A 25,177-nucleotide genomic window follows, 5' to 3' on the forward strand; every position below is an offset into this window, starting at 1 on the left:
AGAATGATCTAAGGGTACGTACACGCAGACATTTGAAGGTTGCAGCACAAATTGAGACAGTAGTTTTAAATCAAAAACAGTGGAACTGTTGGCTTTATAAACAGCACAAAAGCAAGGATTTTATAACTCAGCGGGAGTAATGCATTCAATTCTAGAAACCACGCCAGAAAGAACAAGGAAATGAAATGAAATGAAAAGAAAAGAAAATCACTTATTCTCACAAGTAGGCTTCAAATGAAGTTACTGTGAAAAGCCCCTCGTCGCCACATCCCGGCGCCTATTCGGGGAGGCTGGAACGGGAATTGAACCCACGCTGCTAGCCTGCCTTGGTCTGCTTTAAAAGCTAGCTATTTAGCCCAGTGTACGAAGTACAGCACAGCAACAGGCCCAATGGCCTGCCAAGCTGACCATGCGCCCCATCTAACCGAAAAGCTTTTACAGTTCTGGGGTCCGTATCCCTCTATTCCCATCCAATTCATGCATTTGTCAAGATGCTCCTTAATCGTCACTATCGCACCAGTTCCACCACCTCCTCCAGCAGTGAAGTCCGATAGCACCCACTATCATCTGTATTCCCTTGCACATCTCCTCTAAACTTTGCCCCGTGCACCTTAAAACTATGTCCCCGAGTAACTGACTCTTCCACCCTGACAAAAGGCTTCTAACTATCCACTCTGTCCATGCCCCTCATAATTTTGTAGACTTCTAACAGGTCGCCCCCTCAACCCCCACCGTTCCAGTGAGAACACACCGAATTTGTCCAACCTCTTCTCATAGCTAATGTCCTCCATACCAGGCAAGATCCTGATAAACCTCTTCAGTACTCTCTCCAAAGCCTGCACATCCGTCTGGTAGTGAGGCAACCAGAATTGAACACTATATTACTAAGTGTGGCCTAAATAAGTTTCGATATAACTGCAGCATGGCTTGCCAATTTTTATACTCAATGCCCCAGCCGATGAAGGCAAGCATGGCGAATGCCTTCCTGACTTCCTTCTCCACCTACGTTGCCACTTTCAGTGACCTGTGGACATCCAGGTCCCTCTGCCTGTCAAAACGTTTAAGGGCTCTGTCATTTACTGTATATTTCCCACTTGTATTCGACCTTCTAAAATGCATTACCTCACGTGTCCAGATTGAACTCCATCTGCTATCTCTCCGCCCAAGTCACAAACGGATCTATATCCTGACAGTCCTCATCACTATCTGCAATTCCACCAACCTTTGTGTCGTTCGCAAACTTACTAACAAACAACAAAGGTCCCAGCACTGATCCCTGCGGAGCACCACTATCCATAGCCCTCCATTCAGAAAAGCACCCTTTCATCGCTGTATCAATCTTGCCAGCTCAGCTCTCATCCCATTTAACTTCACCTGCTGTACCAATCTGCCATGAGCGACCTTGTCAAAGGCCTTACTGAAGTCCATGCAGACAACATCCACTGCCCTATCTTCATCAATCATCTTCGTCATTCCTCAAAAAAACTTGAGCCAAGTTATTGAGACACAACCTCCCTTCATAAAACCATGCTGCCTCTCGCTAATCCGTCCATTTGATTCCAAATAAGAGTAAATCCTGTCTCGAAGAATCCTCTCCAATAATTTCCCAACCACTGAAGTTAGGCTCACCGACCTGTGATTACCTGGATTATCCTTGCTACTCATCCTAAACAAAGGAACAACATTGGCTACTCTCCAATCCTCTGGGATCTCCCCTGTAGCTAGTGGGGATATAAAGATTCCTGTCAAGGCCCCAGCAACTTCCTCCCTTGCCTCCCTCAGTATTCTGGGGTATATCCCATCAGGTCCTGGGGACATATCTACCTCAATGTTTTTCAAAATGCCCAACACTTCCTCCTTTTTGATCTCAATGTGACCCAGACTATCTACACACCCTTCCCCAGACTCATCATCCACCAAGTCCTTCTCCTTGGTGAATACTCATTCAGTACCTCGCCCATTTCCACTGGTCCCTTGAGTGGGCTAACCCTTTCCCTGACTACCCTCTTGCGCTTCATATATGTATAAAAACTTGAGATTTTCCTTACTACTGCTGGCCAATGACTCTTAGTCCTCCTGACTCTTTGCTTAAGTTCCTTCCTACTTTCCATATATTCCTCATGGACTTAGACTGTTCCCAGACTTCTGGCCCTTACAAATGTTTCCTTTTTCTTTTGGACTAGGCTCTTAACATCCCTCGTTATCCAAGTTTCCTGAAACTTGCCACACTTATTATTCATCCTCACAGGAACATGCAGTCGTGTATTCCTATCAACTGACATTCGAAAGCCTCCCACATGCCAGATGTTGATTTACCCTCAAACATCCAGCACCCATCTAGATTCTTCAGTTCCTGATGAATGTTGTGATGCAAAAGTCTTGGAGGGTATTGAGAAAACTTAGTAGAGTGGTATTAGAGATGAGGGATTTCAGTTTTATAGATGGTTAGAGAAATTGAAGTTGTCCTTAAAGAGGAGGCTAGTGGATGATTTAATTTAAAATTATGAAGAATTGTAGAGTAAATAGGGAGTAATTGTTTCCAGTGGGAAGGTTGGTAACCAAAAGACTCTGATTTAAAGGTGATTGGCAGAAGGACCAGACAAGAAATGAGATTTAGTTTTCTTCTGAAGACAGCAGGTTATGATCATCTGGAATTAAAGAATGGGGAAGCAGATTTAGTGAAAGCTTCCAAAAGAGACTGAGGAAGTACTTGAAGGGAAACGTTGCAGGTCTATGGGTGGCAACTGGTTGACATTGGCTGGCCTTTGTTGCACTTAGGATGCAACATTTTGAGATGTTCCATCTATTCCCCATCCCCGACCTCCAATATCCAGGATCAGGTTATACTGCAGACTTTCAGCATTGTTGAGCTGTGCTTGTGGCTGTATTGCATGTTAATACTGGTGCAGCCATCTCTTACCCACATACTCTTGCACATCCCGGACAGAAAAGGTGCTTGGTGGAAGAGCAATTCCAAGTCCATCTATCTTGGACACCATGATGGGGAATTCAAACCCGTGCTTTTCCAGGTACTTTAGCGTTAGCTGGACCCCATGCATCTTGATGATGATTTCACTGGCACTGTTAGAAACAGACATATGGGGCATTATGGAGCTCACCAGAACCAGCAGCTAAATATCCTCCACTAATAGTGGGACAACAGGGAAACATCATATTCCAACCAAAGACACTGTGCAGCCAGGCATGGATTCACACTCATGTTTCCACACATGGTGAATCATGACTTCAGCAATGCTTCCATTGGGAAACTGCACAAGTCAGTATCGACTGAAAGGAATTAAGAGCGGTTGTCTCTGCACCCCTTTAGTGAGTTGCAATGTCACTAGTCGAATTGAGAGCAGGTAAACTGTCTACCATTGTACGGTGTTCAAAGCCTGGAATTGGGGAGGTGCATCCCATCCACACCATACTTGAATTGACACACCATACTTGAATTGACACACCATACTTGAATTGACACACCATACTTGAATTGACACACCATACTTGAATTGACACACCATACTTGAATTGACACACCATACTTGAATCGCCTGCTTAAAGCAAAGTTCTCCGTATTCAGAATGTACAGAATATTAGAATTGTTTTTATATAATTTCTACACACAGTCCACGCTAAATCCCAATCGCTATTTGTCCCAGAGCTGAGCTTCAAACCACACATCCAGGCTACTATTGCTACACCTCCAACTGTGAATGCCTCAGCCTAACTGCTGAAAACTCTTATCGAACCCTTATTCTTTACCACTTCAAAACATTATTCCAAAACTTTTGATTTCTGTCCCACTCGCATCGCACTTGACAATAGTCTCTTACTAACCTATGTTTAGCTACCTATTCCTAAACATTAAACCTCTGTTTCTGACTTTAGGTCCGACCTCTCTTGTTGTGCGATTTCTCTACTATTCTTTTCCCTTTCCTCTCCCCACCTGTCAGATTTTCCTACATTAAGACTATACTTTAAAAGTAATCATCAGCAGTGAAGTGTTTTATGAAGTCCAATGTTTGTGAAAGGTGGCATACAAATGCAAGTCATTTTTTCTCTTCTCTTCAGCTGCACATTGACATTTCCACCACACCAAATCTACATTGAGGTGTCTCCACATTTGGTGGTCAGTTCAGGAACATTGAAGATTGCCAACTGCAGTGCAGAACAGTGGCCAAATACAGACCCAAAATCAAATTGTGCCTTTATAACTACTAGGACTCTGGCTTTTTGATCTTGGTCAGCTTATTGCCTGGCCCTAGCAGTCCCTCTGCATGTGGACACAGCTCCAGGTCTGAGCCCCATTTGGATCAACCTTGCAAACACTTTATTGAAAATGAACCCGCAGGCTTATTTATTACTGCACTAACACTAGGCTTAACCCTATTACAGGCAAATATCATGTTGCATTGCTTTGAGAAACACTGGGAATCGCAGGCAACACACAGGATAAAGGAGCCGTTAACAGATCGCCAGTTCATTTGCATTTGTGCCGTGCCAATGACACAGATTCACCAGGTGCACTGGAGAGGAGAACTGTGGTAAAGTCTTTTTGGTTATTCACAGATAGCTATACCTTACCACCAAACACCCTACAGCCATGATTAAAACAACTACAAATTGGGAAAGGTTTCACGTACCTGGGAAAATGTCGTGCTCGAAGCTCCCTGATGAAAACTGGTGTTCCTGCCTGCATCAGTTTAACACCATCTGCAGTCTCGGTGTAGTCATGTCGATGCCAGTTGTTCCGTCTCTTCACTGCGATTCAAAGAGCATGATAGCAGATGAAGTTTACTCAAATATCAAAAGAAATAATTCCAGGCCCGTGGCAAAACTTATGTCAGCAGAACTGAAGCAAAGACAAACTTGGACTATAAAAACTCAGAACTGACTCACACATCCTAAAGATAGCAATTCCGACATTCAAGAAATATTCAATTCAACATTTGCAGAACGCAGTCAGCACTCAACCTAACATCAGCACCAATTTAGTTCTTTCAAACATAAGCAGTCAGTATCCAGTTTAGGAGAAATACAATGAACACTCTAGGGGCAGTTGCAAGTGCAGGCTGGCAAACAATGGTTCTTCTATTTTTAGGGTTGATTTAAATTACTATTTTTAAGTTGGTTCAAGTAACCATTTTAATTTGATTTAAATAACTATTTTTAATTTGATGTCAGATCAAAGGGTAAATACTCGGGGTTTTTTTTAAATAAAAAGCTAATTAAATAGTATGGGAGACATGGGATAATACACAAAAACATCTTTCAAAAGTTTAATTTAAAGGAATAAATCATGGCAGGACAGCTCCGAGGCGTGGTTTGCTCCTCTTGCTCCATATGGCAGGCTGGGGACAGGTCAGCGTGTGTGCAGGAAGTGTCTCCAGTTACAGCTCCTGGAAGCTCGAGTTTCAGAACTGGAGCAGCGGCTGGAGACACTGTGGAGCATCTGAGAGTCGGAGAGCATCGTGGATAGCACGTATAGAGAGGCGGTCACACCGCAGGCTCAGACTCCGCAGGCAGGATGGGAATGGGTGACCACCAGACAGAGCAAGAGAGCTCGGCAGGAATCTCCTGTGGCCAGAACAGATATTTTGGAAACGGTTGAAGGGAATGGCCTCTTAGGGAAAACAGCAACAGCCAAACTCGTGGCACCACGGTTGGTTCTGCTGCAGAGGGGAGGGGTAATAAATATGCCGATGCAATAGTTATTGGGGATTCAATTGTAAGGGGAATAGACAAGCGTTTCTGTGACGTAAACGAGACTCCAGGATGGTATGTTGTCTCCCTGGTGCTAAGGTCAAGGATGTCTCAGAGCGGGTACAGGACATTCTGGAGGGTGAGGGTAAACAGCCAGTGGTCGTGGTACACATCGGTACAAACGACATAGGTAAAACAAAGTATGAGGTCCTAAAAGCAGAATACAGGGAGCTAGGAAGTTAAGAAATCGGACCTCAAAAGCAATGATCGCACGATTACTACCAGTGCCACAAACTAGTCAGAGAAATGACAGGATATATAGGATGAATACGTGGCTGAAGAGATGGTGTCAGGGGGAGGGTTTCAGATTCCTGGGGCATTGGGACAGGTTCTGGGGGAGGTGGGACCTGTACAAACTGGATGGGTTACACCTGGGCAGGACTGGAACTGATTAAACTAATATGCCAGGGGATGGGAACCTATGCAATGAGTCAGAGAAAGAGGGAGCAAAGACAAAAACAAAAGGTAGGAAAGTGAAAAAGAAAAGTGATAGGTGGAGAAACCAAGGGCAAAATCCAAACAGGGCAACAGAAAAATATTGGGAGCAAGATAAACAATGTGAAAAAGACAAACTTAAAGGCTCTGTACCTCAATGCACGGAGCATTTACAATAAAGTGGATGAACTTATCGCGCAGATAGATACAAATGGATATGATACAATTGGGATTATGGAGACATGGCTACAATGAGATTATGGAGACATGGCTACAGAATGACCAGGGATGGGAAACTGAATGTCCCAGGGTTTTCCGTATTTAGGAAGGACAGGTCCTAAAAGCAGAATACAGGGAGCTAGGAAGGAAGTTAAGAAATCGGACCACAAAGATAGTGATCTCAGGGTTATTCCCGGTGCCACAAGCTAGTCAGGCGTGGCACTGCTGGTTAAAGAGGAAATTAACACAGTAGTGAGAAAGGATATTAGCTCTGGTGATGTGGAATCTATATGGGTAGAGTTGAGAAATACCATGGGGAAAAAGCATTAGTGGGTGCCATATATAGACCCCCAAACTGCACTAGTGAGGTGGGGAATAGCATTAAATACGAAATTCGAGATGCATGTAATAAGGGAAAATCGGTGATCATGGGCATAAATTTGGCAAATCTAAACAGCCACAATGCCATAGAGGAGAAATTCCTGGAGTATATACGGGACGGTTTTCTTGACCAATATATGGAGGAACCAACGAGAGAGCAGACCATGTTAGACTGGGTACTGTGTAATGAGAAGGGAATCATTGCCAATCTGGCTGTACAAGACCCCTTGGGCATGAGCGACATAACATGATAGAATGTTTTTATCAAGGTGGAGAATGAAGTAGTTGCTACGGAGACTAGGGTGCTGAATCTTAATAAAGGGAACTGTGAAGATATGAGGTGTGAGTTGGCCTTGATAGTTTGGGGAGAGTTACTTAAAAGGATGACAGTGGATAGACAATGGCAAACATTCAAGGAACGAATGCGTGAACTACAGCAACTGTTCATTCCTGTCTGGCAGAAAAGCAAAGGGGGTAAGAGGGCCAATCCATGGCTTACAAAGGAAATTATAAATAGTATCCGATCCAAGGAAGAACAATACAGATTGGCCAAGAAAATTAATAGGTCTGAGGGTTGGGAGGAGTTTAGAATTCAGAGAAAGACGAAGGGATTGATGAAGAAGGGGAAAGTGCGATACGAAAGGAAGCTTGCAAGAAACATAAAGACTGACACTAAGAGTTTCTATAGATATTTGAAGAGAAAGAGATTGGTAAAGAGAAATGTAGGCTCCCAGACATAAACAGCGGAATGCATAATAAGGAACAAAGAAATGGCTGAGCAATTAAATACATACTTTGGTTCTGTCTTCACAATAGAGGACACAAATCAGATCCCAGAAATATTGGAGAATGAAAGGTTTAGTGAGAGGGAAGAACTGAGGGAGATCAACATTAGGAGAGAAATAGTGCGAGGAAAATTGATGGGATTGAAGGCGGATAAATCCCCAAGGCCTGAGAATCTGCATCCCAGAGTGCTTAAGGAGGTGGCTCTGGAAATAATGGACGGATTGGTAGTCATCTTCAGGGATTCTGTAGACTCTGGAACTGTCCCTGCAGATTGGAGGAAAGCTCAAGTCACTCCAATATTCAAAAAGGGAGGAAGAGGGAAAGCAGGGAATTATAGACCAGTAAGCCCAACATCATTTAGGGCAGGATGGTAGCACTGAGGCTTCACAGCGCCAGGGTCCCAGGTTCGATCCCCCGCTGGGTCACTGTCTGCGCGGAGTCTGCACGTTTCTCCCCGTGTCTGCGTGGGTTTCCTCCGGGTGCTCCGGTTTCCTCCCACAGTCCAAAGACGTGCAGGTTAGGTGGTTTGGCCATGCTAAATTGCCCTTAGTATCCAAAAACGTTTAGGAGGGTTATTGGGTTATGAGGACAGGGTGGAAGTGAGGGCTTAAGTGGGTCGGTGCAGACTCGATGGGCCGAATGGCCTCCTACTGCACTGTAGGTTCTATGTAATTGGTAGTGGGGAAAATGCTTGAATCCATTATCATGGGCTTTATAGCGGAACATTTAGAAAGCAGTGGCAGGATCAGTCAGAGCTAGCATGGATTTATGAAGGGAAATTCATGCTCAACAAATCTGTTGGAATTCTTTGAAGATGCAACCAGTACAGTTGATGAGGGGGAGCCAGTCGATGTGGTATATTTGGACTTTCAGAAGGTGTTTGACAAAGTCCCGCATTAGAGATTATTGAGCAAAATTAAAGCACATGGGATTGGGGGAAATGTATTGAGGTGGATAGAAAACTGGTTGGCAGAGAGGAAACAAAGAGTAGGGATTTAGGGATTAATGGGTCCTTTTCAAATTGGCAGGCAATAACTAGTGGGGTGCCACAGGAATTGGTGCTGGGACCCCAGCTATTCACAATATGTATTTATGATAAAAGTTAGGTGGGAGGATGAATTATAACGAGGATGCAGTGATCCTACGGCATGATTGGGACAGGTTGGGCGAGTGGGCAAATCAATGGCAGATGCAGTATAATTTGGATAAGTGTGAGGTTATTCACTTTGGAAGCAAAAACAGAAAGACAGATTACTACCTCAATGGTTTGTAAATTGGGAGAGGGGAGGGTGTCCCTTGTGCACCAGTCTCTGAAGGTAAGCATACAGGTGCAGCAGGTGGTAAAGAAGGCTAATGGTATGTTGGCCTTCGTTGCAAGAGTTTTTCAGTAAAGAAACAGGGATGTGTTTGCTGCAATTATACAGGGTCTTGGTGAAGCCACACATAGAACATAGAAAAATAATGCACAGAACAGGCGCTTCGGCACGATGTTGTGCCGAACTTTTGTCCGAGATTAAGAACAAATTAATCTACACCCCATCAATCTACCGTAATCCATGTACCTCTCCAATAGGCGCCCGAATGTGGCGACTAGGGGCTTTTCACAGTAACTTCATTGAAGCCTACTCGTGACAATAAGCGATTTTAATTTCATTTACATTTCAATAGGCGCTTGAAGGTCCCTAATGTTTCCGACTCAACTACTTCCAGACGCATTCCATTCCCCACTACTCTCTGGGTAAAGAACCTACCTCTGACATCCCCCCCTATATCTTCCACCATTCACCTTAAATTTATGTCCCCTTGTAATGGTTTGTTCCACCCGGGGAAAAAGTCTCTGACTGTCTACTTTATCTATTCCCCTGATCATCTTATAAACCTCTATCAAGTTGCCCCTCATCCTTCTCCGTTCTAATCAGAAAAGGCAGAGCACCCTCAACCTTTCCTCGTAAGACCTACTCTCCATTCCAGGCAACACCCTGATAAATCTCCTTTGCACCTTTTCCAAATCTTCCACATCCTTCCTAAAATGAGGCGACCAGAACGGCACACAGTACTCCAAATGTGGCCTGACCAAGGTTTTGTACAGCTGCATCATCACCTCACAGCTCTTAAATTCAATCCCTCTGCTAATGAACGCTAGCACACCATAGGCCTTTTTCACAGCTCTATCCACTTCAGTGGCAACTTTCAAAGATCTATGAACATAGACGCCAAGATCTCTGTGCTCCTCCACATTGCCAAGAACCCTACCATTAACCCTGTATTCCGCATTCATATTTGTCCTTCCAAAATGGACAACCTCACACTTTTCAGGGTTAAACTCCATCTGCCACTTCTCAGCCCAGCTCTGCATCCTATCTATGCCTCTTTGCAGCGGACAACAGCCCTCCTCTCTACCCACAACTCCATCAATCTTCGTATCGTCTGCAAGTTTACTGACCCACCCTTCAACTCCCTCATCCAAGTCATTAATGAAAATCACAAACAGCAGAGGACCCAGAACTGATCCCTGCGGTACGCCACTGGGAACTGGGCTCCAGGCTGTATATTTGCCTTCCACCACCGCTCTGACTTCTATCGGTTAGCCAGTTTGTTATCCAACTGGCCAATTCCCCACTATCCCATGCCTCCTTACTTTCTGCATAAGCCTACCATGGGGAACCTTATCAAATACCTTACTAAAATCCATGTACACTACACCCTCTGCTTTACCTTCATCCACATGCTTGGTCACCTCCTCAAAATAATTCAATAAGACTTGTGTGGCAAGACCTACCCCTCACATATCCGTGCTGACTATCCCTAATCAAGCAGTGTCTTTCCAGATGCTCAGAAATCCTATCCCTCAGTACCCTTTCCATTACTTGCCTACCACCAAAGTAGGACTAACTGGCCTGTAATTCCCAGGGTTATCCCTATCCCTTTTTTGAACAGGGGCACGACATTCGCCACTCTCCAATCTCCTGGTACCACCCCTGTTGACAGTGAGGACGAAAAGATCATTGCCAATGGCTCTGCAATTTCATCTCTTGCTTCCCATAGAATCCTTGGATATATCCCGTCAGGCCCGGGGGGGGCTAGTCTATCCTTAGGTTTTTCAAAATGCCCAACACATGTTCCTTCCTAACAAGTATCTCCGAGCTCACCAGTCTGTTTTACACTGTCCTCTCCAACATATGGCCCCTCTCATTCGGAAATACTGAAGAAAAGTACTCGTTCCAGTCTTCAGACTCAATACACAATCTCACGCTACTGTCCTTTATCAAACCCACCCTCACTCTAGTCATTCTCATATTCTCACTTATGTGTAAACGGCCTTGGGGTTTTCCTTGATCCTACCCGCCAAAGATTTTTCATGCCCTCTCTTAGCTCTCCTAATCCCTTTCTTCAGTTCCCTCCTGGCTATCTTTATCCCTCCAGCGCCCTGTCTGAACCTTGTTTACTCAGCCTTACATAAGTATCCTTAAGACATTCAACCTCTCTTGTCAACCATGGTTCCCTCACTCGAACCATCTCGTCCCTAGCCTGACAGGGACATACCTATCAAGGACACGTAGTATCTGTTCCTTGAACAAGTTCCACATTTCAATTGTGTCCTTCCCTGACAGCCTATGTTCCCAACTTATGCACTTCAATTCTTGTCTTGACAGCATTGTACTTACCCTTCCCCCAATTGTAAACCTTGCCCTGTTGCACGTACTTATCCCTCACCATTACTAAAGTGAAAGTCACAGAATTGTGGTCACTATTTCCAAAATGCTCCCCCACGAAAACATCTATCACTTGCCCTGGTTACCAAGTACCCCCTCTGGTCAGACAATCTATATACTGTGTTAGAAAAGCTTCTTGGACACGCTGCACAAACACCACCCCATCCAAACTATTTGATCTAAAGAGTTTCCACTCGATATTTGGAAAGTTGAAGTCACCCTGACTACTACCCTGTGACTTCTCCAAAATCTGTTTCCCATCTGTTCCTCCACATCTCTGCTTGCTATTGGGGGGCCTATAGAAAACTCCCAACAAGGTGACTGCTCCTTTCCTATTTCTGACTTCAACCCATACTACCTCAGTAGGCAGATTCTCCTCGAACTGCCTTTCTACTTTCTCGAATTAACATGCAATCCCCCCCCCCCCACCTCTTTGCCGCCCTCCCTAATCTTGTTGAAACATCTATAACCAGGATCCTCCAACAACCATTTCTGCCCCTCTTCTATCCAAGTTTCCGTGATGTCCACCACATCGTAGTTCCAAGTACTGATCCATGCCTTAAGTTCACCCACCTTATTCCTGATGCTTCTTGCATTGAAGTATACACACTTCAACCCATCTCCTTGCCTGCAAGTACTCTCCTTTGTCAGTGTTACCTTCCCCACTGCATCACTACACGCTTCGACGTCCTGAACATCGGCTACCTTAGTTGCTGGACTACAAATCCGGTTCCCATTCCCCTGCCAAATTAGGTTGAACCCTCCCGAAGAGTACTAGAAAACCTCCCTCCCAGGATATTGGTGCCCCTCTGGTTCGGATGCAACCCGTCCTGCTTGTACTGTCCCACCTTCCCCAGAATGCGCTCCAATTATTCAAATACCTGAGCCCTCCCTCCTACACCATTCCTGCAGCCACATGTTCAACTGCATTCTCTCCCTATTCCCAGCCTCGCTATCACGTGCACCGGCAACAATTGCCTGGCTTTTAACTTCCAGCCTAACTCCCTAAACTCGTTTATTACATCCACACCCCTTTTCCTACCTACGTCATTGGTACCAATGTGCACCACGACTTCTGGCTGCTCACCCTCCCCTTAAGGATTCGGAAGACACGATCCGAGACATCCCTGGCCCTGGCACAAAGGAGGCAACATACCTTACAGGAGTCTCGCTTGCGACCAAGAATCTCCTATCTATTCCCCTAACCATTGAGTCTCTATCACGATTGCTTTTCTATTCCCCTCCCCTTATGAGCCCCAAAGCCAGACCTCGGTGCAGAGACCTGGCTGCGAAGACCTTCACCCGGTAGGTCCATCTCCCCCCACCCCTCCCCCTCCCCAACAGCATCCAAAATGGTATTGTTTTGAAGGGGAACGGCCACGAGGGATCCCTGGCACTGTTTGCCCGTTCGTCTCTTTCCCCTGACTGTAACCCAGCTACTCTTGTCCTGTACCTTGGGTGTGGTTACGTCCCTGTAACTCTTCTCTATTACCCCTCTGCCTCCGGATGATCCGACGTTCATCCAGCTGCAGCTCTCTGAGGAGCTGGAGTTGGGTGCACTTCCCGCAGGTATAGTCAGTGGGGACACCGGTGGTATCCCTCACCACCCACATCCTACAGGAGGAGCATGCAACTGCCCTAGCCTCCATCCCCTCTTACCGTACAGAATATAGCTGCACTATGGGCCAACTGAAACTCCACCCTCCAACTCCGCTCCCAGTCAGCTGCAGTCTCTAAACTCTGGGCTCCCTTCACGCTCTTTGAAGAAATGTAGGAAATGAAATGAAAGGAGCACCTTACCTCCCTCCTCACCTAACTCCCTCAGTCACCAAACTCTCACTATCACACTCAAATGCACCCAAAGTCTGCACTGTAACTAGGCTCAGATTTATACTGTGACTCTAGCCTCTAAAAACTGGCCTAATCCAATTAACTAATTAACAAGCTCCAGCTGCAAGTAGCTACAAGTAGAACCTTTGTTTAAAGCTGATTGAAAATTCACCTTATTCTCAACCAAACAGCAAGGAGTATTGTGTGGAGTTTTGGTGTCCTTCTCTGAGGAAGGATGTTCTTGCTCTCGAGGGAGTGCAGCGAAGGTTTACCTGACTGATTCCAGGGATGGCATGACTGTCATACGAGGAGAGATTGACTAGGTTGGGATTGTTCTCGCTGGTTTCAGAAGAATGAGGAGCATCTCAGGAACAGAACCGGGGTCACAGTCTGAGGATTCAGGGTAAACCATTTTGGGCAGAGATAAGGAGACATTTCTTCACAGAGTGGTGAGTCTGTGGAATTCATTACCACAGGAAGTAGTTGATGCCAAAACACTGATATATTCAACAGGCGGCTAGTTATACCACTTGGGGAGAATGCTATCAATGCTGAAAGCAGGATTAGGTTATTGAGTTGGATGATCAGCCATGATCGTGATGATGGCGGAGCAGGCTCGAAGGGTGAAAAGGCCTCCTCCTGCTCCTATCTTCTATGTATCAATATGTATTCTGTGGTTTAATCAAAGTGATGGAGGTAGGAAAAGAAGAATTACCCTGCAATGCACTGAATGCTTGATGAGCATTTGTAAGGCATAATTACTGAGTATTTAAGATCAATCCAAATAGTAAGTACAGGAAGGGAAAAATGTTTCCAAATCAAGTGTCAAAGAAAATTAGTGAAAGCCAGTGAGCCTAAATTTTGACCTTGTATATGTGGCTGGGAAGATCCCGTTTACTTCCAAAGGATGGTCACCTGCTGAATCGTACAATTAATGAGCTATTTCAGCTAACTGGTGTGTTGTCAGGTTACAATTCAGATTTGCAGGTTCAGTGCCTACTGAGTACTTACAACTAGAAAAGCCAATCACATGGTATCTGAACAATCTAGTAGCTATCTACCCAATAATTTAAATAACCCATCCACAGGATATGAAGCAGAGTCTCCACTGGACAGTATAGGTGGCAAAATGCATCTTTATTCAGTCACCGATTAACTGACGAGTCGGCGCTGGTCATCCTCCTGCAATCTGCATCGACTCATGCAACATCCCTCCAATGAGAAACCACCTGTGTGAGAGGTCACCTTTTCTCAGTAGAACAGCTGGATATTCAAATGCAGAACTGGCTGCTCAACCTATTATTTTGGCCAAGCCGCTTTTTCCCAATCTAACACTTTCCCCTCAGATCTCATGAAAATCAACATATCAACTGGCGGCAGGTGACTGAAAGGAACATTCTAGAAAACGACCACGTATGTGGGCAGCAAGGGCAGCAGTGGTTATCACAATTGCTTTCACAGCTCCAGGGTCCCAGGTTCGAAACCCGCTTTGGGTCACTGTCTGTGCGGAGTCTGCAAATCCTCCCCGTGTCTGCGTGGGTTTCCTCCGGGTGCTCCGGTTTCCTCCCAGTCCAAAGACATGTAGTTTAGGTGGATTGGCCATGCTAATTGTCCCTTAGTGTCCTAAAAAGGTTGGTGGGGTTACTAGGGTTATCGGGTTAGGTTGAAAGTGTGCGCTTAGTGGGGTGCTCTTTCCAAGGGCCGGTGCAAAACTCGAAGGGCTGAATGGCCTCTTTCTGCACTGTAAGTTCTACCGCATCAGCGGGATGTTTTCAAAATCAAAATAAAATGCAGTCTCAGTTCTCTGTTGATGCAGAGACAGTCGATCTAGCACTAAGGGAACAGGGGGTTTTCACCAACACAAAGTCAAATATATTTCAGGGCAATCAGCTTCGACTGTCCATTGTCAGTGGGGTTGCAGAATTGATGGCACGGGAAACTTACAGCTGCTTCACCTTTTCTTTTAAGTAGAACTAGTTATCAGTCTGACCCTAAAAGATCTGTGGGGCGACATGAGGGGGAAGAAACACTGGGGTACATCTATTTACAATTATTTACTGATCCCACCAATGTGCAGAGTGTAAAGCGACATCTTCAAGTTTAACAACCCACTACCCAAGTAATCTGACACTCAGACATCCCAAGGCTGTTGGTTCCATGGATAGGGAAGGAGTGCGAGGTACTAGATTGGTTCTCCCCCACAAACCCCTCAGCAACATAAACTTCACTGTGCCTCAGACTCTGAATTCCTGGATGTATTGGCTGTCAGCATTCATGTGTTTGGTGACCTTCATACCACACCCTCATTTTCACCCCTATAATGCTATTTCTTCCAAAAATATCCCTGCCCAAAAAACAAATCTATGTCCTCGACTGTAAACCTGGACATTTTGTTCCCCTCTTCGCAAATTCATTTTCCACCTGCTTACCTGACAGAAGCTTACCGGTGGGTTGTCAAATCCAGATGCTATTCATATCTGTACTTACCCACAATACCAGGAATTAGGTCAGGTCCAACACTGGCGTCAGGCTAATCCCACTGTAATCTGATGGCCTGTTTAGCGTTGTAGCGCCTGGAAAGGACTGAAAAAACCCAGCTTGCAAACACTCTCCATTTTTTAAAGATAGAAACCACCACTGAATGGATGAAAATCAATACTCTGCAAATAAAAAGGTTCAAAAAGTAAGCGGCAAAGAAAGATAAAAGCAATACTGGCAGATGTTGGAAATTTGAATAAAACTGGAAAATGTTGGAAAAACTCAGTAGGTTTGGCAGCATCTGTGGGAAGAGAAACAGAGTTAATGTTTGAGTCTAATATGACTCTTCTAGAAAGAAGATTCTTTCTTGTAAATGCTTCCCTGTTTATACTCACTCAAGGAGGCTCCATGTAACATGGCACAGTTTGGACAAGTGTACAAGTCAATGTCGACAGCTTGATGCTCCTCCACTTTTCGCAGCTGAAACACAAAAAAACAGGTCACGTCGAACAAATTTGGGTGAATTTTTCAAGGTGATTTGGTATGTAGATGAGGGTGTTACGGACACCTGGTCAGCCCACAACAATGGCTAAGGGACTGAACCAGGTGCGTAACTAAGTTTTAAGACGTGCAGAGACACGATATCGTTCAGGAGTGAAATATAAGAAATAGAGCTTTGTTATTTTATAAACATTTTACAAAAGATGTATTTAGATTTCCAGAAGGGCCTTTGACAAGGTGGCCGCATAGGAGACTGTTAATTAATTCCCAATGGTATTGAAGGGTAAGATCCAGGCATGGATCGAGAGGGGCTTACTGGCAGAAGGCAGAGAGTGGGGATAATGGGGTCCTTTTTCAGGATGGCAGTCGTGAGAGTCGTGTGGATCAGGGGTCTGTGCTGGGACCACAAATTTTCACAATATACATTAATGATCTGGAAGAAGGCACTGTTGCTAACTTTGCAGATGATACAAAGATCTGGAGAGGGACAGGTAATATTGAGGAAGCAAGGGGGCTGCAGAAGGACTTGGACAAGCTAGGAGAGTGGACAATAAAGTGGTAAATGAAATACAATGTAGAAAAGTGTGAGGTTATGCACTTTGGAAGGAAGGATTTAGACATAGACTATTTTCTAAATGGGGAAATTCTTCGTAAATCAGAACCAAAGAGGGACTTGGGAGCCCTTGTGCACAATTCTCTTCAGGTTAATGTGCCGGTTCAGTCGGCAGTTAAGAATGCAATGTTAGCATTCATGCCAAGAGGGCTAGAATACAAGACCAGGATGTACTTCGGAGGCTGCATAAGGCTCTGGTCAGACCCCATTTGGAGTATTGTGAGCAGTTTTGGGCCCCGTATCGGAGGAAGGATGTGCTGGCCTTGGAAAAGGTCCAGAGGAAATTCACAAGAATGATCCCTGCAATGAAGAACTTGTTGTATGAGGAACGTTCACACGACTCGTTCTGTACTCGTTGGATTTTAGAAGGATGAGGGGGATCTTATTGAAACTTACAAGATACTGGGTCCTCTGCTGTTTGTGATTTTCATTAATGACTTGGATGAGGGAGTTGAAGGGTGGGTCAGTATATTTGCAGACGATACGAAGATTGGGTGGAGTTGTGGATAGTGAGGAGGGCTGCAAAGAGACATAGATAGGATGCAGAGCTGGGGCTGAGAAGTGGCAGATGGAGTTTAACCCTGATAAGTGTGAGGTTGTCCATTTTGGAAAGGACAAATATGAATGCGGAATACAGGGTTAATGGTTGGTTCTTGGCAATGTGGCGGAGCAGATAGATCTTGAGATCTATGTTCATAGATCTTTGAAAGTTGCCACTGAAGTGGATAGAGCTGTGAAGAAGGCCTATAGTGTGCTAGCATTCATTAGCAGAAGGGATTGAATTTAAGAGCCGTGAGGTGATGATGCAGCTGTACAAAACCTTGGTACGGCCACATTTGGAGTACTGTGTGCAGTTCTGGTCGCCTCATTTTAGGAAGGATGTGAAAGCTTTGGAAAAAGGTGCAAAGGAGATTTACCAGGATGTTGCCTGGAATGGAGAGTATGTCTTACGAGGAAAGGTTGAGGGTGCTCTGCCTTTCTCATTAGAAACGGAGAAGGATGAGGGCAACTTGATAGAGGTTTATAAAGATGATCAGGGGAATAGATAGAGTAGAGAGTCAGAGACTTTTTCCCCGGGTGGAACAAACCATTACAAGGGGACATAAATTTAAGGTGAATGGTGGAAGATATAGGGGTAGGAGGAGATGTCAGAGGTAGCTTCTTTACCCAGAGAGTAGTGGGGGCATGGAATGCACTGCCTGTGGAAGTAGTTGAGTCGGAAACATTAGGGACTTCAAGCGGCTATTGGATAGGTACATGGATTACGGTAGAATGATGGGGTGTAGATTAATTTGTTCTGAATCTAGGACAAAAGTTCGGCACAACATCGTGGGCCGAAGGGCCTGTTCTGTGCTGTATTTTTCTATGTTCTATGTTAGTGGCAAGAGGCAGAGGGTAATAGTCAAAGGATGCGTTTGTGACTGGACGTCTGTGTCCAGTGGTGGACCGCAGAGATCAGTGCTAGGGCCTTTGCTGTTTGTAGTACATATGAATGATCTAGATGTGAATATGGGAGGTTCGATAAGTTAGTTTGCAGATGACACGGAAATTGGTGGTGTGTTAAATTGAGAAATTTAAGGCCTTAAGATTACAAGACGATACAGATGGTGTGGTCAAATGGGCAGAACAGGGGCAAATGGATTTTAACCCTGTTAAGTAGGCGGTGCTGCATTTTGGGGGGACAAACAAGGAAAGGGAAGACGCAACGAACGGTAGGAGACCAGAAGTACAGAGAACTAGGGAGAACTTGGGTTCCACGTCCAAAGATCCCTGAAGGTAGGAGGACAGGTAGATAAGGCAGTAAGAAAACCTATGGATACTTGCCTTTATTAGCCAAGGCATAGAATCAAAGAGCAGGGAGGTAATGATGGAATTGTATAAACGCTCGTGTCGGCCACAACTACAGTCCTGTGTGCAGTTCTGGTTGCCACACATCAGGAAGGATGTGAATGCACGAGAGTGGGTGCAGAGGAGATTCAGCTGGATGTTTCCTGGATGGAGCATTTCAGCTACAAAGAGGCGCTGGATAGGCTGAGGTTGTTTTCCTTCAAGCAGAGAAGGCCGGGTGGGGGACCTGATTGAGGTATACAAAACTATGAAGGACATAGATTGGGTAGATAGATAGTAAGGACATTTTCTCCTTCGTAGAGTCATCAATAGCCAGGGGCATTGAATTAAAGTCAGAGGCTGGAGATTGAATGAATTTGAGGAAAAACGTTTCACTCAGAGGGTGGTTGGAATCTGTAACTCACTGTCTGAAAGGGTGTTGGAGGCAGCAACCCCCACAATATTTAAGCAGCATTTAGATGAGCACTTGAAATGCCATAGCATAAAAGATTACGGACCAAATGCTGGAAAATGAGATTAGATTAGATAGGTGCTGCGTTGTGTCAAACCTAATCTCCATTTGTGTGAATAGACCGGTGCAACCAATATCGAGTTTTGTTTTGGAAGAATGACCACGAATTACATTCACGGACCCAGGGCTATGTATAGAATCCCGACAGTACGAGGTCATTCGGCCCATCAAATCTCCACCAACCCTCTGAAAGAGCACCCTACCTAGGCCCATTTCCCCCAACCTGATCCACCTAGGGCAGCACGGTAGCATTGTGGATAGCACAATGGCTTCACAGCTCCAGGGTCCCAGGTTCGATTCCGGCTTGGGTCACTGTCTGTGCAGAGTCTGCACATCCTCCCCGTGTGTGCGTGGGTTTCCTCCGGTTTCCTCCCACAGTCCAAAGATGTGCAGGTTAGGTGATTGGCCATGATAAATTGCCCTTGGTGTCCAAAATTGCCCTTAGTGTTGGGTGGGGTTACTGGGTTATGGGGAGAGGGTGGAGGTGATCTTGGGTAGGGTGCTCTTTCCAAGAGTCGGTGCAGACTCGATGGGCCGAACGGCCTCCTTCTGCACTGTAAATTCTATGATCTAACCTGCACATCTTTGGACTGTGGGAGGAGCCGGAGAACCCGGAGAACCCGGAGGAATCCCACAGAGACAAAGAAAGTACAACACAGGAACAGACCCTTCAGCCTTCCAAGCCTGTCTAACCTAAAATCTTGTACATTTCTGGGGTCTGTATCCCTCTATTCCCATCTTATTCATCTATTTGTCAAGACTTCCCTTAAACGTCACTATTCTACCTGTTTCCACCACTCTCAGCAGCAAGTTCCAACACCCACTATCCACTGTGTAAAAAACTTCCCTTGCTCATCTCCTCTAAACTTTGCCCCTCACACCTTAAACCTCTAGTAATTAACTCTTCCACCCTGGGAAAAAGCTTTTGACTATCCACTCTGGGGGAAAAACTTCCTGACTATCCACTCTGTCCATGCCCCTTTCAATTTTGTAGACTCAGGTCGCCCCTCAACCTCCATTGTTCCAGTGAGAGCAAAACAGGTTTATCTAATCTCTCCTCATCGTTAATGCTCTCCATACCAGGCAAAATCCTGGTCAACCACTTGTGTACCCTCTCCAAAGCTTCCACATCCACAGCAGTGTGGCGACCAGAATTGTAAACTATATTCCAAGTGTGGCGTAACTAAGGTTCTACACAGCTGCTGGGAGAATGCAGACAAGGGGAGAATGTGCAAACTCCACACAGATAGCTACCCAAGTTCGAATGAAACCCAGACTCCTGGCTCTGAGGCAGCAGTGCTAACCACTGTGCCACCACACCACCCCTATTGACAAAGGCAGTATAAAGCGCTGGGCTTCATTCCCAATGCGATTTCAGCTTGGTACTGTTAGGTAGTTAAAATAGTTGCAGTGTCCACCAGCTACAAAGGGTGGGGGAAATCAGCAAATATTATCCCATTATTTAAATCTTGCTGAAAAGACAGACACATTGCTGAAATTTTTCATCTGCCACTCATCAGTACAAACACGAGAATACCAAATTTCAAACAATCACAACTATTTATACTACAAGAGAAAAGGGTGGTTATTAGTTGGCAGGTCGACTCAGATTTGCCTGTTGTTTCCTCTATCACAATGGCTTGTGTTTATCTTGATGAGGTTTTGTAGATAGCTTGACATGGAATTTTAAACGGCCAGAAAAATACAAATAAACAACAACACATGTTAAATTCTTATTCCGCAAAGGTTTGTCATCCTCTCATTATCCAGAATCATAATACACGATCGGAACACCGCATTAGTCCACCGGATATCACAGGATTTGGACACACCATTACAACAACCAGATAAGATAGGATTTAAACACACTATTACAACATTCAGATGATACAGGATTTGGACACTGTTACAACAACCAGGTAATGCAGGATTGACAGAAAATGAAGCTCCAAAGATTTGAATGTCCAAGAAATACCATCACAATCCTACCAATTACTCCACTATTTAAGAAAGGCAACCAAGGAATTAGCTGTTCACCCAACATCTGTTGTCAGGAAATCTCCAGGATCTATCTTGTGTGACTGAACACCTTGAAAACATTACACTGGTCAGAGCGCAACATGAATTTCTAAAGGGGGAGAACATGCCTGATTATTCTGATAGCACTTTTTAAAGAGATAAAGTAGTGAACAGGAGAATGTTTGTGAATGTTATAATAATATTAATCATTATTACTTCATAAATAGGCTTATATTAACACTGCAATGAAGTTACTGTGAAAAGCCCCTAGTCTCCACATTCCGACGCCTGTTCGGGTGCACCAAGGGAAAATTCAGGAATGTCCAAATTACCTAACAGCAGGTCTTTCAGGACTTGTGGGAGTATTCATATCAACTTCCAGAAGGTATGTATATTTTTTTTTAAGATTAATGGTATTGAAGGCAAATTATTGACCTCTTATGAAACAGGCCAAGTGCCAGGAGACAGAGTAGGGGCAACAGCCAGGTAGTCTTAACTGGCAGGATGTGACAGAGATGTTCCACAAGGACCTCAACTCCCCAAGTGATTAATAAGTATATTGCACGGAATTTTCCCAAAATTAGGCTAAATGTCAATCTCGGTAGGAAAACTGGTGCGAATCCTGTCGCCATGATCTGGACCATTTTTCCTTTTCTTTTGAAAATTTAGAGTACCCAATTATTTTTTTTTCCCCAATTAAGGGGCAATTTAGCGTGGCCAATCTACCTAGCCTGCACATCTTTGGGTTGCGGGGGTGAGACGCACACAGACACATGGAGAATGTGCAAACTCCACACGGACAGTGACCCGGGGCCGGGATCGAACCCGGGTCCTCAGCACCATGAGGCAGCTGTGCTAACCACTGCGCCATCGTGCCGCCCATGATCTGGGCCATAAATTAGCATGGGCGGGGAGGGGGGAATAATTCTCCAGGTGAAAAACTCCACGGCAGTGGCGTGATGCATCTGATTCACTCCCCCCGGGGGTCATCTGAGCAGTTCAATCATTTAGACAACTTGCTCAAGTCAAGCCAGAAAGATGGCAGCCAAGACACCAGCTCCACAAAGGCAGCCCTCACACGATTGTTGGATGCTGTTGAGGTGAGAAGGGCAACAATCTACCCGAAGGCTGGGGGAGGGGGCCTCCAGTATGGTCACCAACCTGGCATGGGAGATGGTGAGTGCCAACAGCCTCCACAAGAGGACAGAGGTTCAGTGTCAATAAAATTAATGATCTCCTCATGCTGCCAGGGTAAGAGCTTCTGGAGTCATCCCAACTCTAAACTTCAGCTGCCTTTTCTCTCCACAGATGGTGTCAGATCTGTTGAGATTTCCAGTATTTTCTGTTTTTGTTTCAGGTTCCAGCATCTGCAGTAATTTGCTTTTATCCAAGTGCTTCTGGTCTTCTCACCACTCTCCCCTCAGATACCCCTCACAATGCTGCATGGACCACACTACCCCAACTCACACACGCTTCGTCATCTCCCCTGACATTCCACTCATCATTCATCCCCATGTGAATGGAGGTAAGAATGTTTATTCTATGAATCCAGTTAACATTTTATAAACACACAGTAAACATCTTATTAACTACCAACACAAATGCCCATCCTCCCCCAAGATACAGTACTCTATACTCTTAGTAACTTTCCTCTTTTTTTAATAAACATTTTATTACTGTATTTTTGGTTTTACAACAACAAAATAAACATGTACATGAATCTATAAACATAGTGCAAAAAGCCGGTTTCCTCCCTTACAGGTCCCACCTTTATTAACCCCATACACTAAGCAAAACTAACCCCCCCCCCCCCCCCCCACAACTCCTTTCTGCTGAATATTAATTTTTCCGCAAAGAAGCCGACGAACGGTTGCCACCATCCAGGCGAACCCTAACAGTGACCCTTTCAAAGCGAACTTGATTTTCTCCAAACGAGAAAGATAGCCATGTCTGATAGCCAGGTCTCCGACTTCGGGGCTTTGAGTCCCTCCAAGCTAATAGTATCCGTCTTCGGTCTGCCAGGGAATCAAAGGCCAGAACGTCTGCCTCTTTCTCCTCCTGGATTCCCGGATCTTGCAACACCCCAAAAATCACCACCTCCGGACTCTGTGCAATCCTTGTTTTTAAAACCGTGGACATGACATCTGCAAACCCCTGAGTTTTGGGCATGTCCAAAACATGTGGACAAGATTCGCTCCCCGCTCCCCCCCCCCCCCCCCCCCCCCCCCCCCCACCTATCTTTTACCCCAAAGTACCTGCTCATCAGGGCCACTGTCATGTGAGCCCAGTGAACGACCTTAAACAGTATCAGGCTGAGCCTGGCGTTGTGGACACGTTGACTCTACTCAATGCATCCGCCCAGAGACCATCCTCTATCTCTCCTCCTAACTCCTCTTCACACTTGCGCTTCAGCTCCTCAGTCTGCGTGCCCTCTGACCCCATGAGTACCTTATAGATGTCAGATACTTTCCCTTCTCCACCCACATTCTGGAAACTACCCTGTCCTGTATCCCCCTTGGTGGTAGCAGCGGGAAGGTTGAGACCTGCCTACATAGGAAGTCCCGCACCTGCAGATACCCAAATTGTTTCCCCTCACCAATCCCAATTTCTTCTCCAGCTCCCTCAAGCTAGGAAAGCTCCCCTCTATAAACATATCCCCATCCTCTCAATTCCTGCCCTCTGCCATCTCCGAACCCCCCCCCCCCCCCCCCCCCCCCACCCATCCATCCTTCCAGGGCAAACCGGTGATTATACAGATTGGAAACCAGACCGATGCTCCCACATGCTTCCTCCATTGCCCCCAGACTCTCAGGGTCGCCACCACCACGGGGCTGGTGGAGTACTGTGCCAGCAGGAACAGCAGAGGCACCGTTATCAACACCCCCAAGCTTGGCCCTTACATGAGGCAGCCTCCATATGCTCCCATGCCGACCCTCCCCCGAATCATGGCTATATTTGCCACCCAATAATAGTTACTGAAGTTGGCAGCACCAGCCAGCCCTCTCCCCCGGCTCCACTCAAACATCGCCTTTTTTACTCGCGGGGTCCCTGCCCACCCATACAAAGCCGTAATTACTTTGTTAACCCGTTTAAAATAGGACCAGCGGAATAAAGATGGGGCGACTCTGGAACACAACAAGAATCTCGGAAGGACCGTCATCTTCACCATCTGGCCCTCCCAGCCACTGACAACGGAAACACGTCCCACCTTCAGAAATCGTCCTTCATTGGTCTACTAGTCGGAGCCAGATTAAGTTTGTGCAACTGTTCCCATTCCGCGCCACTTGGATGCCTAGATACATAAGCTTCCGCCTACCAATCTACACGGCAGTTCCTCCAGTCGCCTCTCCTGTCCCCTTGCCTGGATCGCAAACATCTCACTTTTCCCCATATTTCGTTTGTACCCCAAAAACCGGCAAAATTCCCCAGAATCCTCATGATTCTTCCATCCCCTCTACTGGGTCCAATATATACAGGAGGTCCATCTGCGTAAAATGAGGCTCTGTGTTCCACTCCTCCCCCCCCCCCCCTCCCCTCCTCCCCTCCTCTCCTCTCCTCTCCTCTCCTCTCCTCTCCTCTCCTCTCCTCTCCTCTCCTCTCCTCTCCTCCCCTCTCCTCCCCTCCCCCTCCCCCCCCCCCTCCTCCCCTCCCCCTCCTCCCCTCCCCCTCCTCCCCCTCCTCCCGTCCCTCCCCCCTCCTCCCCTCCCCCCTCCTCCCCTCCCCCCCTCCCCTCCCCCTCCGCCCATCCCCCCCTCCCTCCCCTCTCCCCTCCCCCGCCTCCCCTCCCCTCCTCACCCTCCCCCTCCTCCCTCCACATTCAATAGGGATATCGGCCTCTAGGACCACACAGCTCCGGGTCCTTGTGCCGCTTCAGGATCAGCGGAATCATGGCCTGTGACATCGTCAGGGGAAGCACCCTTCTCTCCCTGGCTCAGTAAGGGTCCTCATCAACAGGGCCCCAATACCCAGAGAACGTTTTATTATAACTCCCACTAGGTACCACCCGGCGCCCGGGGCTTTACCTGACGCATGGCCTTCAGCCCCTCCGCTATTCTACAATCCCAATCGGGGCCCCCA

General features: G+C 46.0%; 1 protein-coding gene across 3 annotated transcripts in view; it reads right to left on the reverse strand.

Moving 5' to 3' along the window:
* The window catches only part of LOC119955298 (lysine-specific demethylase 7B-like), a 316,061-nt gene that overhangs the window by 259,264 nt on the left and 31,620 nt on the right, over nucleotides 1–25,177 (reverse strand). Inside the window, exons 2-5 of one of the 3 annotated variants that reach the window (XM_038781379.1) lie at nucleotides 22,529–22,539; nucleotides 16,004–16,078; nucleotides 4,647–4,764; nucleotides 2,921–3,081 (exon numbers count right to left, since the gene is read on the reverse strand). In XM_038781379.1, the coding sequence (XP_038637307.1) occupies nucleotides 2,921–3,081; nucleotides 4,647–4,764; nucleotides 16,004–16,078; nucleotides 22,529–22,539 (365 nt within the window). Of the gene's footprint in view, nucleotides 1–2,920; nucleotides 3,082–4,646; nucleotides 5,381–15,559; nucleotides 15,923–16,003; nucleotides 16,079–22,528; nucleotides 22,540–25,177 lie in introns of those variants that run through there. The other 2 variants (XM_038781377.1, XM_038781378.1) reach the window with 2 other exon arrangements.

This window comes from Scyliorhinus canicula, chromosome 20, assembly GCF_902713615.1.
Source record: "Scyliorhinus canicula chromosome 20, sScyCan1.1, whole genome shotgun sequence".
Lineage (NCBI taxonomy): Eukaryota > Metazoa > Chordata > Chondrichthyes > Carcharhiniformes > Scyliorhinidae > Scyliorhinus > Scyliorhinus canicula.